Source organism: Hypanus sabinus, chromosome 10 (genome assembly GCF_030144855.1).
Source record: "Hypanus sabinus isolate sHypSab1 chromosome 10, sHypSab1.hap1, whole genome shotgun sequence".
Taxonomy (NCBI): Eukaryota; Metazoa; Chordata; class Chondrichthyes; order Myliobatiformes; family Dasyatidae; genus Hypanus; species Hypanus sabinus.
The window spans coordinates 82,191,028-82,211,049 of NC_082715.1; the positions used below are offsets into that span (position 1 = coordinate 82,191,028).

General features: G+C 41.8%; 1 protein-coding gene across 11 annotated transcripts in view; it reads right to left on the bottom strand.

Annotated features, from left to right (window-relative positions):
- Window positions 1–20,022, bottom strand: part of LOC132400831 (dystonin-like) — a 363,464-nt gene that overhangs the window by 238,742 nt on the left and 104,700 nt on the right. For 7 of the 11 annotated variants that reach the window (XM_059982254.1, XM_059982250.1, XM_059982247.1 and 4 more), the window contains exons 30-33: window positions 18,083–18,171; window positions 10,510–10,645; window positions 2,174–9,817; window positions 1,400–1,549 (exon numbers count right to left, since the gene is read on the bottom strand). In XM_059982254.1, coding sequence (XP_059838237.1) covers window positions 1,400–1,549; window positions 2,174–9,817; window positions 10,510–10,645; window positions 18,083–18,171 — 8,019 coding nt within the window. Of the gene's footprint in view, window positions 1–1,399; window positions 1,550–2,173; window positions 9,818–9,969; window positions 10,072–10,509; window positions 10,646–18,082; window positions 18,172–20,022 lie in introns of those variants that run through there. The other 4 variants (XM_059982253.1, XM_059982251.1, XM_059982249.1 and 1 more) reach the window with 2 other exon arrangements.

A 20,022-nucleotide genomic window follows, 5' to 3' on the forward strand; every position in this document is an offset into this window, starting at 1 on the left:
GAAAAACTGTTGTGTGCTTGTTCTTGCAGAAACATGGCTCCAGGACAACATCCCATGTACCATCAGTCTACAGGCCAGAGCACTCAGGGATTTGAGCTATATATATTTTTTTGTGTCTATACATTTTTCTGCTATCATAGGTAAACGTGCTTGCTCTGTGTGTGACTGTTGGTACTGTGTTTTGCACCTTGGCCTCAGAAGAACACTATTTTGATTGTCTGTATTCATGGGTATTGTTGATTGATTTGAAATTGATAATATAACTGCCGGCTGGTGGCGTAGTGGCATCAGCGCTGGATTTCCGAGCGAGGGCTCCTGAGTTTGAATCCAACTGGCTCCAAAAACCTGGAGAGGGATGGGCTCCATCAGGTTTCAGATGCCCAAGACACACCGTATAATGAGCAATCACCAAAAAGATTGGTGCGAAAAGCTTGTCATGACGGTGCCCCGACAACTCCTCCAGGGGTTAAGGGAGCGTACACACAATACAGCTGCCTCGAGAAAGCTGTTCCTGATCTCCATCTACCTACCTACAGTTCACTAAACTCATGCAATTTACACCATACAGTATTGGAGACCATTTCTGCGCAGACTCTTAGGTAAAGTTATTTATTAAGTTCCATTCTTCCCACTCCTTGTTTCTTTGTTTTCAAATTACTTCCTTTTCAGATTCCAGTTTCTAACTTCTTGAATGGGAGTCTTCCCATTTTGCATTCACTTCTTTAGTTTCATTTCCTCAGGTTACAAATGTTCTGCCTCTGTATCAGGTTTTCATTCGACCTTAAGGCCATAAGAGGCATAGGAACGGAATTAGGCCTTTCAGCCCATTAAGTCTGCTCCATCATTCGATTATGATCTCTCTCAACCCCATTCTCCTGCCTTCTCCCCATAAACACTGACACCCTTACAGATCAAGAAACCTATCAACCTCCACTCCAAATATCCCAATCTGTTGGCTTCAATGGTTGTCTGTGGCAATGAATTCCACAAATTTACCATTCTCTGCCTAAAGAAATTCCCCCTCATCTCTGTTCTAAAGGGATGCCCTTCTATTCTGATACCTTGCCCTCTGGTCCTAGACTCCCCAACTATTGGATATGCAGGTTAGTGCCAAAATATGTGGTGGCATGCGTGGGCTGCCCCCACGTTGGTTGTTTAAGCAAATGATGCATTAACTGTACACAATAACTAAATCTAAATCTGAATCTGTTCAACATCTACTTCAAACGTACCCAGTGACTTGGTTTCCATAGTTGTCTGTGGCAATGAATTCCACAGATTCACCACCTTCTGTAGGCTGTAGATATCAATACTTCACAGATACAGCTTTTAACTTCAAATGTGCAATGATCACACTTTACATTCAAGACTGCTGACGATGTGAGAATAGATTACTTACTTTGAGATCACATAGCTGTTGTTGAAGGGTTTCCAGGTTCCTATCAACAATTTGCTGACTCTCCAGCTGAATTCTCCTCTCTTGGAGCAACATCAAATGAGCTTGCAGTTTCTCTCTGCGCTGCAAACACTGCTGTACAATGTCACACGGCTGTAATGAAAACACAATTACTGCTATTTTAGTTTTGATCTAGATAATTGCAATAGCAAAAATGTTTCCATGATAAATCTTACTTTGGGAAATTTTAGCACCATGTTGCATTGTCTTTTGTTATAAAGACCAATAACATTGCCAAGTTTTAGCTGAGTTAAATGATACCACCTGGTAGGGTGCCTCCAAAGGACAGTATTGGAAAAAGCTCCAGTGGGTCATAAACTCAGCCAGCTCCATCATGGTACAAGACTCCCCAAACCACCATCAAGGACATCTTCAAAAGAGGATGCCTCAATAAATAACATTTATCGTTAAGGACCCTCACCACCCAGGACATGCTCTCTCATTAATACCATCAAGGAGGAGGTACAGGAGCCTGAAGATCCACACTCAAGGTTTTAGGAACTGCTTCTTCCCCTCCACCACCACATTTTTGACAGGTTTATGGACACTACCTCAATGTATTGCTTTTTTTTTTGCACTATTTATTTTTGATTTTTCTTTATTGTAACACGCTAATTTTTTTATCTATTGCATTCCACTGCAGTACAACAAACTTTACAAGATATGTCAGTGACAATAAATTTGATTCTCATCCAAAGTACCTCAAGAATGACTGACCTTTGCATTTCCTTCAGCCGTCACATGGCCCTCAGCCGTTCCATGGCAGACTTCTTGTGTTCCATCTTTAATGCTGCTCTTCTCCCCACTGGCCTTCAGCCGTTGTGTTTCATTGGCTGCAGTGTGAGATTGCATCACATCATGTATGTGTGTGTCAGTACTTTGTTCACTTGCAAGGTCAGGGGATATTCCCTTGGTGTCACTGCTATTCTCATCAATCCAAAAATGAGTTGGAGACACTTCTTCGAGTATTTGCTCCTGAACGGTTCCTGGCTGTTTGGCTGCATCCAGATTACCATGTATCACTGCAAAAGAATCTTTGCTTGCACCCTCATGATTGTCTTGGCTGGTTGATTTTACTTCCCTCTCACTCACCACATGTGCATCCCAGGCACTACCTGACGCAATGTCAATTCCATTTTCCTCTTCTACATCTTTGTGCAGTTTATCTTTACCATTAAATGAATGCACCACTACATCCTCATCTTTACCTTCAGTAATATTTTGCCCCTCAAGCATAATTCCTTTTACGATGAAATCTTCATGCCTGCCTGGTGGCAGTTTACCTGTGTTTTCATGATTACTGCCATGCAGGTTAATTTTATTAACAGAGTTGGAAGGCAGCATCTCACCTGCATCCTCACTTACAGCCTGCCCAAAGTTTAATTCTTCCTTCAAACCACCATCAGGCTTATTCCTGAAAATCCACACCATACCTGAAGCATCCTCCAAGGTAGCTTTATCTTGAGCATCTTCCAAGAACGCAATTTCACCTAAAATGTTACCAGACTGCAGCGCAACATCACCTCCTTGTTTCTGCACTCTCATCTCATCCATGGCATCGTCACCTTTGTTATCATTGTTTGGTGTACTATCAGAAATAACCTCCTTCACGATGCTTGCTTCAGATTCCAAGCTACCAGTGCTGTAGCCAGAAGGTGTCATTGAATCCCCACTCTCATCACCTCCTCTGTTTGCTTTTATTTCAATTAATTGATTCATATTGTCCTTACCATCCTCGACTGTTTGCCACAATACATTCTGCAGCGTTCCCTCCGTACTTAACAGCACTGGAATACTTTTACAAAGCGTTTCCCTCACTTGCCTCTTCAGGAGCTCGTCTTCCATCAAACCAGGTATTTCAAGTCTGATGAGGTTGGAAAGCTCATCAGTGAGCCTGTTGGTCAGTTGCTGAGTTTTTAAAGTGCAAGGAACTTGGCCTTCAGATAAAGCGCTAAACATATCTTGCACTTCTTCACTCAGCATTTCTGGCTTCAAACCGGCAAACGAGTCTCCTGCTTTCAACATTTTGTTATCCCTCAAGCTGTTTGATTCTCTGAATTCTTCACTACAAAATGCTTGTTTCAAACAATCAAGCAGGAGGTCTATCTTTTTTACCCCTTGAGTGTCATCACATAACGCCGTCCCACTTGGAGCTGACTTTGGAGTAATATGTACCACTTCTGTACTGCGTTCTATGGAACTGCTGAGATCCACTTTCTGACTAGCAGCTGAAGACAAACTGATGGAAGAACCCAGCAGGTCAGACAGCAGCTGTGGAGGGGAACAGGCAGTTGATGTTTCAGGTCCAGACGCTTCATCTCCTTTCTTATTTGTATCAGTTTCATCATTCACTCTAGCCCTGTGAATATCAGAATTTTCCAAAGGTTCACCTTGATCTATTGTGTTCTCTGAAAGGACACAGCTCTCCTTAAAAACTGGGCTAATCATTTCCTCAATTTCTATTCCTTGCAATGACTTCCCAAGGTCATGATCTCCCACATCTATTACTTGAAATCCTTCATGTCTGTCTTGGCTCAAAAGGTTTTCAGATTCTGCACATGATTTTTGAGAGTTAGGGCCTGATGCCTCTCCCACATTTCCTCTTGCTCTAGAAACACTGGATATTTCAATTTCGGTTTCTCTCATCCTACACACAAGCTCTCTCTCGGCTTCCACATCCACAATGCTCTCCAATGTTTCACAGGTCTTATGTTCTTGAATGTTTCTATTCATCTCAGGTTTATAGTTTGGGTTCTGCAGATTATCATTTGGACCATCCTTCAATGCAACATCAGGCTCCACACACACAGATTTCAACATATTTCCCATAGCCATCTCAGAGTTTCCTTTCTGTTCAGGTGCTCCCGAAGAGTCATCACAATCAATGGGTTGATGGTCTGCAGACATCTCAGTTAACAATGCTTGTTGTTCATACGAGCTGAACTTCACATCAGATGATGCTCTCTCAACATCCTTAACCCATTTATCACTTGTTTTATAATTAATTGGATCTTGAATCTCAGTGGTACTTGCTGTATCATTCAAGTCCAACTCTTCCACACAACTTTCCTCCATAACTATTTCTACCTCCACTCTTCCATCCTTGTCATTCAGTTTCTCTTCACTGGTTAGAAGGTCTTCTTTTTTGGATGATTCTGACATTCCACCTGCTGGCAGTATTTCTGATATGTACTCCCGAATATATGTGAAGAAGTCACCTTGCAGAGAACTTTCAGCATCTGGAGATTTAAATGGAATGCTGTCCTGGTTAATAGACAGATCTTCTGCAGAGGCTTTTTCAGCCCATGGAAGCTCACCGCTAAGAAAGATACCTTCCGAATCTGATGCCACAGAGTTTTTGCTATGCTTCTGTTCATTCTTTGTTTCAAAACCTTGCACAGTGTCCTCGCTGTCTTCTGCAGATCCCAACATTTGATCATTTAAATCCTTCCTCTGATGGCTATGAGCAGCAGACACATCTGTATCTGTCACCTTCAGATTTCCTTCAACTTTACCAGCATCTACTGAGACTTGGCGAGATTTAACTTGTATGTACCTTTGTCCAGTTTCTATATCTACATTACTTAACTTCACCAAATCAGAGTAAGGCAAATCATCCAAGTGATTGTCCCGTCTTTCAGAAAACTCTATTTCTTTTGTTAATCCATCACCAAGTGAGTGAGTAACATCAGATTCTACTTTGTCAAGTTCATTGAAAATATGGCTTGATTTCAGGTTCTCTTTCACTTCCAATGAAAAATCTGATGGGCTTAAACTAACTTCTTGAGGAAGCAAATATTTCCCAGAACTCGAACTGCAAATATTCTGGCGTGATGCTTCTAATTCAAACAGGTCATCAGCAAGGTCTTCGCTGATTAAACCATGCCTCAGAGCATTTATTACAGAGAGACGCAACCCAGACTTAAGCTGAATGATGCCACCTTCTTCAACTTGCTTATGAAGAACATTAAGCACAGCATCCCTTTCCACAAACCCTCCGTTGATCAAGTCGAGCAGAGACAAAGGTTTCCCTGTCTGTGGATCCAGTACTCCGTGCATCTCGAACTGGTAGCTTAGAGCCCTCAGTCTGGTCACCTCATCGACCTGTTCTTTATTTTTGGCCTTTTCAATATTGATCAATTGTTCAGCATGTGCCTCATCCACCAAGCAGAGTTTCAAGGCATTGGTCACCGATAATCGACCTTCTCGACGAAGGTCCACAATGCCACCAGAAACAACCTGACCTTCCAGCATATGGAGAGCAGTAGAAGAGTCCAAAATACCAAGTCTCACTGCATCATTAATGCTATGGAGTTTTTTAGTTTCTGGGTGAATAACCCCAGAGACAACTTTCTCAGAGAGCAAAATCTTGGTCAGCAGTTCATTATTTACCAAACGTTCTGAAATTTGGGCCACTTCCATTATTTCTCCTGTGCGACAGTTGTAAAATCCACCAATCAGACCCAGCTTGTCTAGTACTTTGATGGCCACATGACTTTGCAGAAGCCCCTTCACCACTGCTTCATAAAGAGTTAAATTTTCACCAGTCTCTTCTGAAGTGATTCCTCCATCTTGGAACTGAGAAACCAAAATATCCACAACCATCTCCTCATCCAAAAGTCCTTGCTCCAAAGCAGCATCAAGATTGCATCTCTCACCAGTAACGGGGTCAAATATTCCACCTGCTTCAACTTCAGTTTTGAGCTGTTTGATCAAAATGGATCTGTCCCACTCTGTGTCTTTTACCACCCCAAGATGAGTTATTTGTCCATCATCCTCATTCTCTTTCTCCTCCTCCTCCAAGTGCCTTCCAATACAGCCACCTTCAGCATTCATCACTGACATTGCATATTCATTTGATTTTTCTTGCTGTCCAGCACTAATATCTAAACTGTTGTCCATCAATGTCATATCTGGGTTCATTAAATTACCTATCAATTTATCCAGCTCAAAGATTTGATGACTTTCTTGCATCCTCTCACTACGGATTTCCCTTTGATTTTGGTCTTGACCTTTGACTGGGCCAAAATCTTGGCCACAGGGTTGATTGCTCTGGACCTGTTCATCAATATCTAAACTAAAACCTCCTCCATTTAGAAAAATCATTTCATCCTCGGGCAATGGTGCAGAAGGTTCAAATAAATCTTCAAAACCTTCAATATCAGGATTAATTATTTGAATTTCTTTCCCTCCTGTGAAGTCATCATCAGACCATTGCACTTCCTGGGTCTCCGCAATATACTCCAGTCCCTCCACACTCACTATTGCTTTGCTCTTCCAGCATTCACTATTGTCATCTGTATGTTGGTGTATACTACTGTCCATATCTGCATGAAAGGATCCATACAGCGCATTTCCCATTGCATCATCATTGCAATTTTCAATACAATGATATGATTTCTCATTCTGTGACCTGTCACTCATAGCAGCCAGCTCTTCTACCACCATTCCGTCATCTAAATCTGCTATATCATCCAATGTTTCAATGACCATTATTTCCCTGTGCTTTTCACTGTCACAGCTCACGGTACCAACCACAGTGTGTCTACTTTTGGTCCCAGTTTCCACTGGATCTAACTGTGAGTATTCGATGAGATTCTCCTCCTCTGATAGCATTACTGCATCCTTAATTTCTTCCGAACTATCTTGGTCAGTTGTGGAACCTCTGCTTTCCTCCACAAATTTCTGAAGGACCACCTGGTTTTCAAGATCTGTGTCCTCAGACATAACCTCATCATCAAGTACACTGGTACCATCTGTATCAAACTCTACTTCATCCTCTATCTTCAATGCACCATCCATTAGGTCTTCACTCAGCCCATACACAGTAGTAGTACCAACAAAGTCCACCATTTCATGTGTGTCTGCAATGTCTTCTAGACTTGGAACTGATGTTATTTTGTTACTTCCATTTGGTCTTTCCTCAGATTCCAATGGATCTGGAATAATTTCAGCTCCTTCTATTGGAACTTGCTGTTCCAAAGGAAGCCATTGCATAGTTTCATCTGCTAAGTGTTGGTGATGTTCTCCTGATGTTACAGGAGCATCACATCTTCCTCCTGAGTTACTTTGTTCTTTTATCCATGAAGGATCTACAAGCTCTTCATTGTTCAAATCCCTTCTACTACACTCTTCAGAAATCACCAGCATGTCTTTAATATCTTGGGTCTTGCTGAAAAATTCTTCTCCCTTTTGAAAAGAAGGACCTCCCACAAGACCCAGCAATTTCTTCAAGTCCTCACTATATTCCATTTGGAAGTCCATTTCCAAGGGGAGTGGAGGGAATCCCCTTAGCAACAATTCACCAGTTGGAGTCCTTTGCGTGACTTCAGCTGGTTTGGGAAGGGTAGTAGTCACCTCCTCTTGTACACCAGAATCTGAAGTTTGTAAAACTGTGCTCATCACTTGAGAAAGGTCAGAAGTGGGATCACCTTCTGGTGTCTTCACACTCCCTTTCAATTGGTTTTCCAACTCATGTCCAATAGAATTAACTGCCAGTATAACCCTTTCATTCAGATCTGGAGGTGAACTTGAAGCTCTCTGAATTAGTGTTGCTTCAAGAGATTCTGCAGAATTCTCTAAAGTTTCAGTTGCCTGAACTGTCTTCCCTGCGTCAAGGCTGTCAGTACCAATTACAGCATCTACTGTCTGAGAACAAGAGCTTTCCCCATTGTCACTGACTGGCAGTCGCTGTAGGTCAGGCATCCAGTACAATTCTTGACCATTCACATTGCCACCGTGTTCATCAGATGTAATACTGTTCTTCCTTCCTCTCACAAATGCTGGCTCCAGTGATTCAAAATAATTATGACTTTTCTCAGCTCCACTATCTCCTGAGATCCCCTTGGATTCCAAGTGATCCTCAAGTGGTTCATCTTCCTGACTGCAAATACAGTCCTGCCAGCTTTCAATGAGATCACATTCAGAACTTGCTTCCATTACCATTTGAACTTTTTCATTCAAGTCACTATCTACCAACAGCAGCCTCCTTCCTGTACCTGCATCCATGTAGCTGTGCATCATTACATCAGTCAAGAAATTCTGCTGAAGTTCTATTGGATTCTGAGCCACATTCTCAACTTGATCTGCTTCTTCAGTGTCTGCCACATTGCTTGTGTCATGCGTTTCAACTTCTGAGTGTGAAGTCCAGTCTGAAGTATCTGCAGAGGGACGGTGAAAGCCACTGGTGTGGGGCATTAAGTCAGGGATCCGCATTGTGCTCAGGACACGTGCTGTCTTCTGGTTTATTATACCTTTCACTCTTGCCTCTTCAGGAGTGAGCACTTGTGAGCTTTCTGGAATGTAAAGTGCTGCTATTTTTTGCCGGTTGCTCAGGATTTTGTAAGCTAATTCATTTGTTACCACCCCCTGCTGCAAAGACGTATCTATGGAAAATATTTCACCAGAATCAGGCCAAATAAGGCCCATAAACACCTTATGTGATTCCAGCACTAGAAGAGCACTACTTGAAGATATTAAGTTGCATTGTATGGCTTCATCCATGGTTAACCTGCAACCACTTTTTGGGTCGACTATGCCTCCAGTCTGAACTTGATGAGAGAGAAGGGCCGAAGCAGTATCGTGATCGATCAGACCACATTCCACTGCGTCATCCACCGTGAGACGCCTGTCAGTTTGAGGATCAACGAGCCCTCCGGCAAACAGCTGAGCTCCCAGAAGCCTAATCATCACTTCACGATCGATGAGGCCTTCGTGGACCGCCCGGAAAACACTGGTCTCTCTGCCACACTTCAAAGTGATCATTCCTGATTTCAGCCGTCTCGCTGGAAGCAGCCTAAGATTTGTGTCTTTATCCACAATCGTTCTTTCCATTAATTCCATCAGTGACACTTTCTCGTTCGTACAGGGATCAATCAGCTCCTTGCACATTTTCTGTCTCTCGATAAGTCTGAAGTACAGCTGAGCCGTGATGAATTTTCTCTGGAAGGCTTCCTCCAGACTGATCTTCTCTCCAGTACTGGGTATTTGCAGTCCTCCAGTTGCAAGCTGTGCCTCAAGAACTTTGATGGCTAAGACCTCAGACTGTATATTCTGAGCATAAGCAGCAACAGTAGGGTGGACATCACCTGTTCCACTTAAGGTAATTGAAGTATGGTTGGCAGCATTACTCAGTTGCTTTAGTTGACTGAAGATTTGTTGATCAACTAATTGGCACCTCAAAGCTTCTTCTAAGTCAAGGCAGCGTCTCATTTCTGGAAAAATAAGGCCTGACACAATGATCTGTGCTTCCAGCAATATCACACCTGTGTCATAATCAATAAGACCATTGCGTATTGCATGGTAGATTGGAAAGACTATTCCAGTTGACAGGTCAACAACCCCTGCGATGGCTTCATAGGTCTGAAAAGGGGGAAAAAAACATTTTAAAATGTTACAGAAGGGAAAATGACAGTACTAACATAAAACAATGCACATAATCGTTACCTCAGAATGCATTCATGCCAAACATACTTCAGCTGTGCTGGTGTGACAAGTCAAGAATGTTCACTTACCCAGGAGATGAATGTTAGCGATGCAACAGTAAAAGTGAGGCCCAGAATTGATGTCGATAGAAGAAGTAACTTATTTAAGTCCGGCATGCATTTCCTTTTAACCCAAAAGTGTCATCCGTGTACTTAAAGGGGTTAGTCATAAGAAGAAGCAAAAAGAGTGTTATTTTTAGCCTTAAATAATGCATGGTGTTTTTTTGTGGAGCTTAAGCACCATGCTTCTGTTTACAGAGAACATTAAGATTTATGTAAAAACCATCATGATGACCATGCTGTTCATGTTTGCAGCATACAATAGCTTGGCTCCTTTTCATAGATCCATCTTTCTCACTCAGACACAAGTTAACCTCATCATTTTTTTTAAAAATATGACAACTCAAGCTTATAGGTTTGCGTATTAGCAATGCCGAGCAAATGGCTAATTGTTCTACTTTTGCCACAGCTTTTCAGGTTATTACTGAAGAGGCACACCTGCACTCACGTTCTGCTCTGTTGCAGAAATTCAGCTGAAACCATTGCCTGAACCCAAGGCTTGGTTATTACCTTCTCCCCTGATGCCTCAGCCAGGACGCTCTGAGAATGCTGGATCTCTTCAGAAGACCGTTCACACAATTTATCATAAGCTTCCTGAAGTTCCCCCAGCTGCTTCTCTGTTTGTAGTTTATCATCTTCTGATATTCTACAGAAGGAAATAAAACATTTTGTTAAATTTGTTATTTGTAATAACTAACCATTAAAATACCATCACAAAACAGGTATTGGTATTGGCCCTGAAGAAGGATTGTGGCCTGAAACATCAATTGTTCATTTCTCTTCATAGATGCTGCCTGACCTGATGAGTTCCTGCAGAATTTTGTGTGTGTTGCTCTTGTTGGTTTATTAATGCCACATACACGAAGATACAGTGAAAAGCACGACTTCCATACTGTTCATACAGTTCAAATTATTACATGGTAATTGAGGTGAACAAGATAAAACAATAACAATGCAGAATAAAGTGTAAAAGCTGCAGCTATGGAGAAAGTGTGCAGGTAAACAATAAAGTGAAAGATCATAACAAGGTAGATTATGAGGTCAAGAATTCATCTTTTCGTTCAGAGTCCAAGAGAGATTTCTTTTTAAGAAAAGATAAAGATTAGCTTTATTAGTCACACGCACAACAAAACTAGTGAAATGCTTTGTCTTGCGTCAACAACCAACAGAGTCCGAGAATGTGCTGGGGGCAGCCCGCAAATGTCACTATGCTTCCAGCGCAAACACAGCATGGCCACGACTTACTATTGCTAACTTGTGCACATTTGGAAAGTGGGAGGAAGCCAGAACACCTGGAGGAAACATGCATATACAGGGAGAATATACAAACTCCTTCCAGGCATTGGTGGGAATTTCACATGGGTTGCACATGGGTTGTAAAGCAGTATACTCATGTGACAACAGCAGTATAGAATCTGATGTATACATATAGAAGTTAATGTAGACAGAAGCATTAACAATCTGGTCATTAGAGAACTTATATCAGAAGTAAATTACTTCATTTTCATGCCCTTATACTCCTGAAGCTTTATTTTAAAATTTTCGAGGACGTGGTGTTCGTGGATGTCCAGCATTTATTGCCCACCTGCACATTTCTGTAGGTGACATTGAGCTGTTCTCTTCTTTCAGCATGGCCTTTCTGATGAAGGTGTATGCATGGTGCTTTTGGAGGGAGAGTTCCAGTAATCTTAACCCATCAATGGTGGAAGAGCAAAGATATAAATTGGTGAATAGGTTTATTATTGTCACATGTATTGGGGTACAGTGAAAAAACTGTTCTGCATCCGTCCAGTTCAAGCAGTAAGAGAATGCAAAATATAGAGCTACAGTTAGAGAAAGTGTAGTGCAGGCAGATGGTAAGGGGCAAGGCCATAAGGAGAAAGATTGTGAGGTGAAGATTCTATCTTCTAGTACTAGCAAACTACTTAGTTGTCTTTTAACAACAGGGTATGTGCTTTCAGGGCTTTGTATCTTCTGTCCAATGTGAGGGGGAGATGAGAAAAGGTGTGGGATGGGAGGGATCATTGATTATATTGGCTACCAAGGCAACAAGAAATGTAGACGGAGTCTGTGGTTTTCATGATGGACTGAGCTGTGTCCACAACTCTTTGTAGTTTCTTGCAGCCTCAGGCAAACAACTACCAGACCAAGATATGATGCATCCACTTAGGATGTTTTTTATGGTACATCAAAAAAAATTTGTGAGAATCAAATAGTACATTAAAAATTCCTTTAGCCTCTTCAGGAAGGCAGTGATGTCCTTCCTTGGCTGTGATGTCTATGTGGTTGGGCCAGGACTGGCCACTGATAATGTTCACTCCAAGGAACTTGAAGCTTTCAGCTATCTCCACCTTAGCACCATTGATCTAAACAGGAGCATGTGCACCACCAACTCACCCCACCTCCTGAAATCAATAATCAGCTCTTTTGTTCTGCTGACACCGAGGGAAAAGTTGTTGTCATGACACCATTCCATTAGGGTCTCTATCTTCCACCTCTACTCTGACTCATTCTTATTTGAGATTTGACTCACTACAGTTGCATCACCTGCAAACTTGTGGTTGGAGTTACAGCCCAATCTGGCCACACAGTCATGAGTGTTTAGGGAGTACCGTACGGGTCTGAGGACTGAGCCTGGTAGAGAACCAGTTTTGAGGATATTCATGGTGGAGATGTTGCTGTCTATCCTTATTGATTGCTACTTGTCACAAAGTTAAGGATCCAGTGGCAAAGGAAGATGCCCAGTTCCACGTCTCAGAACTTGGGAGAGGAGGTTGTTTGAAATTTATGACATTGAAGGGAGAGCTGTAGTCAATGAACAGTAGCCTCCTGTTGGTGTCTTTATTATCCAGATGCTCCAGAGATGTGCGTAGGGCCAGAGAGACAGCATCCACCATAGACCTGCTCTGGTGGTAGGTCAACTGCAGTGGGTCACGTGGAACCTGCAGCTGGTGGTGTTCCTATCCATTCTGCTGCCCTCCTACCTCTTGGAGCAGACATTGTGGGATTGTCAGAGTCGCCTGGGCAAGCTGCTGCAGTGGAATTTGTAAATGACACACACTGATGCCACCGTGTCCTAGTGGTGGTGAAAGTGTGCAGTACATAAAGGATGGTTGATGGGGTGCCAGTCAAGAGGCTGCCTTGTACTGGGTGGTCTCGAGCTTTTTGAGACTTGGAGTTGCCCTCACCCAGGCATTTGCAGAATATTCTACTGTACTGTTGATCTGTGCCTTATGGATGGCCTTGGAGTGTCACAAGATGAGTCACCCATGGATACATAGCCTCTTACCTGCTCTTGGAACCACAGTATTTATTTTGCTGACCTGGGAGATTAAGGTCAGGGATGACCTCAGGACATTGATGATAGGATCTCAGTGATGGTAATGCCAATAAATAAAGATTAGCTTTATTTGTCACATGTGCATTGAAACAGCAAAATCTACAGTGAAATGCATTGCTTTGCATCAACACCCAATACAGTCTGAGGACGTGCTGGGGGAAGCCCGTAAGTGTTGCCATGTTTCTATTATCAGCATATTATCCCCACAACTCATGACCCTAACTTGCACATCTTTGTAATGTGGGAGGAAACCCACATGGTGACAGGGAGAACGGACAAACAGCAGCAAGAACTGAAACCCGATTGTTGGTGCTGTAAAGGTTGCACTAACTGCATTGCTGCTGTGCTGCCCAGTATCAACATCAATATCAAGGGAGACAGTCATTGCCTGGTGTTTACCTGGTGTAGGTATCATTTACAAACTCCCCGTTTGCTCTTGAATATCATCTATGGTAGGGGTGGCAAACCTTTTTGAGAGTATGCGCCAAAATTAGCAATAATCTTCTGAAAAGTTCTCATGTGTGCCATGATATCTTTGACCAGAGATCATGATTGATTCATTAGTTAGTAATTAAATATTTAACTGCATTTTTTGCTGTGGATTTCTCAGGAAATGTGTTCTTTTTATTTATTAGAGATACAGCCCTGTAACAGGCCCTTCCGGTCCATCAAGCCCATGCTGCCCCATTACATCAGAGTCACCAATTATCCTACTAACACGTATATCTTCGGGATATGGGAGGAAACCCGTGCTGTCACAAGCAGAATGTACAAACTCCTTTCAGACAGTGGCGGGAATTGAACCTAGCTCACTGGCGCTGTAATAGCATTACGCTAACTGCTACGGTGCCATGTGGCCTTTTTGTTCGTGTTCACTTTTACCGCAAAGCCATCTATCAACAGCTTTGCAATGTTGCTTTGCGGGACACAGCATTGCTTCAGAACATAGTGCTTTATCAGCCTTTTTAATCACAACAAATCTTCCACTCCACCACTCTTGAAAATCTCCGCTGCTTCTCGCATCATTTGAACATTTTTGTTTCTTTGTCGGTGTATCTGAAATACTGAACGAGCTGAATAGGGTAAACATTATTTAAAAATATCTCACTGATAAACTTAAATAACATAGGTTTACTAAAATAAATACATTTATTGCCAAAAAATAAATATTCATGGAGATGCTAAACCATATACAGTATTTACCAATATTACCACTGGATATCCTGTGTTCACTCACAAAGAAAAGAAAAAATATAACCATAGCAAAGCCTTGTCAATTGGCCCAAACTGTTCACTATCCAGATACTGATGTGTACACCAGGTTTGCAACGATTTCCAAATGCATCATCTAACATTTCATGTTCTCACAACCACTGAGCTAGTGCCAAGCCAGCATGAGATGTTTCCTGTGAAAAGTTGTAAAGAAACTTCTCCTTTTGGCAATAAAGACGATCATTATGCATCTTTTTATTATAGGTGGGGCTTGCAAAATTGAGGGGCAGTACTGCTTGGCACGTGCCAACAAAATTCTTGCGCATCCTATTTTGGGCATGTGTGCCACGGGTTCGCCACCTTTGGTGTAGCATGCTGCAGGCACACTGCTTCATTTGAAGAAGGGTTCTGCAAAGGGATCTTGAGGTCATACACAGCTCCCTGAAAGTTGCTTTACAAGTTGATAGGGTGGAAAAGAAAGCGGGAGTTGCTTAGACAAGGCATTAAGTTCAAGAGTCAGGAAGTTATGCTGCAGCTTTAAAAAACTGAGGTTGGGCCACTTCTGACACATTAGAACATAGAAGACCTACAGCACAATACAGGCCCTTTGGCCCACAATGCTGTGCTGAACATGTATTTACTTTAAAAATTACCTAGGGTTACCTGAAGCGAAAGAGGTCGAAGGGGGACCTGACAGAAAGAGTAGACTGCCAATAAATTTTTCCTTCAATAAAAAGATTGAAAAAGAAAGAAATTTTTCCTGGGGTTGCAAGGTCAAAAGCCAGGGGATGAGGTCAAAGAAAAGGAAAATGGAGGGTTATGGGGGAGGGAACAGTTAGACTGAACTTATAGTAAAGGGTTGGCACAACATTGTGGGCCAAAGGGTCTGTACTGAGTTGTACTGTTTTACATTCTATGAAATGAGTAAAGCGCTTTAAAAAAAAAATACAGAGTAGTGGGTGCCTAGAATGTGCTTCCAGGGGTGCTAGTGGACGCAAATACAATAGAGGAATTCAAGAAGCATTTAGAAAGGCACTGAATGAGTAGAGAATTGCGGGATATGGACATCGTGTAGATAGAATGGACTAGTTCAATTAGGTGCTTAATTAGTCATTCAATTAGTTCAGCACAACTTTGTGGGCTGAAGGCCCATCCCTGTGCTGCCCCGTCCAGTGTTCCGTGTAGTTGTGAATAAAGTGGAACATTCTACACTTATCGGCAAGATGCCCACATTGATCTCGCGGTAGAAGGAAAGGTCACTGATGGAGCAGCTGAAGATAGTTAGGTTCAGGACATTTCCTGGAAGAACACCTGAGGTGATATCCTGGGGGACACTAGAATGACTCAGCATTTACAGCTCTAAAAAATGTATGCTCAAACCATGGCTGACGTAGTTTGAAGCCTTGTGTTCCTAAGGAAACCTCCTTTCCAGCCCTGTTGACAACACCACCACTTTGCAGATGCTTGACACTGGAGAGCAAACAGCCAGAATGGATTTGTCCTGAAAATTTGAAAAAAAAACACCTGCAGATGCTGGAAATCTGAAACAAAAATAGAAAATGATGATAACACTAAGCAGGTCAGGCAGCGTCTATGGAAAGAGAATCAGTCAATGATTTGGATCCGTGAACCTGAGAACACCATACAGCAGGGCTTCACAACCTTTTTTTATGTCATGAAGCCTCACCATTAATTGAGGGGTCTATGGACCCCAGGTAGGGTATCCCTGCTATAGAGAAACATATGTCATTCTGACAGCATCTGTCCATAGGTAGCACCTGACCTGCTGAGTGTTTCCATATTTTTCAGATTTGTCCTGCATTTGCTGATTAGGACATTTTAAAGCAATATTTGGCATGGCCAAGTACATGTTGGTTATTAACTATGTTGAGCAACACACACAAAATGGAGGAGGAATTCAGCAGGTCAGGCAACATCTATAAAGGGATATAAACAGTTGGCGTTTCAGTCTGAGACCCTTCAACAGGACTCTGTTGAAGCAGCTTGGCCAGAGGCACAGTTAGTTTTAAAACAATCTTCAATAGCATCGGTAGAATGTAGTCTGATTCCATAGCCAGTTCTGCATACTGTACTGTTTCTCGATATTGCATGGAGTCAATCAAACACATTGGAGACTTGCCACTGTGATGGAGAAACGTATCAAGAAAAGACATTAAGATGTATCATCCATTTTGTTTGGTCAAAGGGGAACTCATTGTCCACTAAATGTTTCAGAGAGATTAGACCTTACGCAAGTAAACATAGTTTGTCTTCATCTGTGGAACTAGGCCAGAGGCATTACTCAGGCAACATCAAAGGTTTTGGGAATTCAGGCAAGAATGTGTATCAAGTCTGATTCAGTATCACTCATAAACTCCTGTTGTGCTATAATCCAATCAGAATTTCAATGAAATGTTGCTATTTAACTTGTCATCAGATACTCAGTTCTGAGGGGTTGAGGATTAAAGTCCATGATAAAGAATGTCAAAGCCCCAAGTGTATCTGGTTTTTTTTGGAATTAATAAGGGATCTCAGGTTTGCTCTGAAACTAATTCAAACCAGTATTCTGGGGATGTCACAGAAAGAGAATTAAACAGGAAGCTGTTAAGACTGGAATAAGGTTAACGTTCGAATCAGGAGTTCTACCTGTTAATTGTCCTGTTGAATAATCTGAAATATATTACATTCAGTATATTTGTGCAAGCAAGACACCATTTACTGTGAATTGCACACCAAGGACTTCAATGGAACTTAAAGCATCTAGATAATATAACTATTGCCATCTACACTCAGCAGTAGCCACTTTATTAGGTACAGACATGAAACCCCTGTGGTCTTCTGCTACTATAGCCCATCCACTTCAAGATTTGATATGTTGTACACACCACTGCTTAATCCATGGTTACTTGAATTACTGTTGTCTTCTTGTCAGCCTGAACCAGTCTGGCCATTCTCCTCTGGCCTCTCTCACTAACAAAATGTTTAAGCCTACAGAAATACCACTCACTAGATTTTTTTTCTTTCTCGCACCACTCAGTAAACTCTAGAGATTTTTGTGCATGAAAATCCCAGGAGAGCACCATTTTCAGAGATACTCAAGCCACCCAGTGTGGCACCAACAATCATCCCACGATCAAATCTCTGATCACATTTCTTCCCCATTCTGATGATTTGTCTGAACAACAATTGGACCTCTTGACCATGCTTGCATGATTTTATGCAATAAGTTGCTGCCACATGATTGGCTGAATAGATATTTGCATTAATGAGCAGGTGAACTAGTGTGCCTAATAAAATGGCCATGGAGTGTATGTTGGAAACTTTTTAAATTGCTTCGGTTTTTTAAGTGATTCTTCTTTTCCCAGCATGTGCTCCTGTACAATATGAAGAACTCTTAGGTGATAACACCTCGCACCTGACTTAGAAGGAATACTTATCTTCAACAAAGAGACATGATTTAAATTGCACATGCCCAGTCTTACTCCATACATGGCTGAGGGTTTTATTAGCAGAGAAAAATGATGAACTAACTTGTCACTGTGTTTCGCCAAGAATATCTGTGTTGTGTGGATAGCTTCAGCAATTTGGTCCTTCTTGCTTGATAGTTCCATATGCAGAGCCTGAAAGCAAACAAGATATCGTTTGATATGGATTCATTTGAGAAATCCAAAAAAATTGCAGATACTGGAAATGCAAAATTGCAGGCCACACTCAGCAGGTCAGCCGGCATCTGTGGCGAGCATCTGAGTTTCAGGTTAGTGTATTAAGTGACTCTGTTCTTCTCTCCTCAAATGCTGCCTGATATGTTAAGTGTTTCCAGCAATTTTTACTTTAAATTTTAATTCAGATAAAAGTCTGTATTTTGTTTGAGACTTAGAAAGCTCATATGGAAAATACACATTTTCTGCAATGCACCCATCAAAAGCACAGACTGCCCAAGGGTGATTTCACAACTTCTGCTTGTGGAAAACTCATTACTCTCTTTTTAAAACAAAGTCTTTGAGGCTGCGATTCAAATCAAAGGAGCGAGATTAATATGTAGGTGTTAGGGTGGGGTGTTGTAGTTATAGTACCAAGGCAAAAAAATTGACAAGTTTCAGATCAACTCTGATACAGACAAAATAGTTGGCTCTTGTTTCCACATTCATAGTATCAGTGACCTGAGGCTAAGGTTTTTTTCTCCTAGAAGGAAATAGTGAGGGAATGGGATTAATTGTAAAGTGACAGCAGGAACACAATGGGGTAAATGTCCTCCTATGCTGACTGAATCTACAGTATCCCAAATTATTGCACTCAAGATTACTGGAAGAAATTATCTTCTGAATAAAGCACTAATCAGCCCCACATTCGTTCATCTGTGATACATTGTATTGAAGATGTCTGGAAAAATTTAATCATGGTCAGCATTCAAATGAAAGCATGATCTAAACAGTGTGAAAGTCATGGTGGGAGCACCATTAGGGGAAGGGAGTCCATTAAAGGAAAATCAAAGAAACAAACTTTCCTCTCTGGATTACAAAGGGCAAATGGATTCAGCTTTTGGGTTAGAAATCAGAGACTGGTTTCTCAGCTTGGGCCAAAGGTCAGCTGCAGCCCACTGCAGATCACCTGAGCCGGCCACAAGATATGAAAGGTCACTTTGGGGCTTCTGTCCTCCTCCTCCACTGATGGGAAGGATCTTCACTGTTTTGCGTTGAGGGTCAGAAGAAGAGGGATCAAACCAATGTCCAATTCCTTGACATGAAACATTCAATTGTCCACCAAGTATACGTGAGACAGATGTTCAAATATGATCATATTGAAAGACCCACTTCTGCTCCTATTTTTCTAATCACTAGTGCCTATGCGAACACTATATCTGCAAGACTGAGTCAACAGGCCATCATAAAAATGGACAAGACATAACACGGGATAAAAATAATCAAACGAGATCATTTAACTAAGTTTTTTTTTACACAGAGAGTTGCGAGTGTGGAACGCAATAACAGGGTGATGGTAGAGATGGCTATATTAATGTACTCTGAGATAGGCACGTGGTTGATAGAAAGATGAGGGGCAATGCAGAAGGGAAGGGTTATTATGATCTTAGAGCAGGTTAAAAGTTCAGTGCAACATTGTGGGCCGAAGGGTCTGTTCTGTGTTGTACTCTTCTATGTTCTGTGCAACAGCCCACTAAATGCATATGTCATTATGCCTTTATCATCACTTTGGAAGCCTTTTCGAAATGCTTCCACTCACTGCTCTTTTTCTGGAGATAATTCCCTCCCCCCCCCCCTTAGGTTACTTACAAATAGTAGATTAAAAAATAATTAAGTATTTTGTTTCTAACACCTCCGTTCTTAACTGTAATTGGCAACCGTCTGATTCAATTGGCAGTTTCTACCGATTGGGAGGGCTTGTACTGAAAACATACAAAGATAAATGTGGCATTTATTTCAGACATATCTTCAGGTTGTTTATTTGTTGACCCA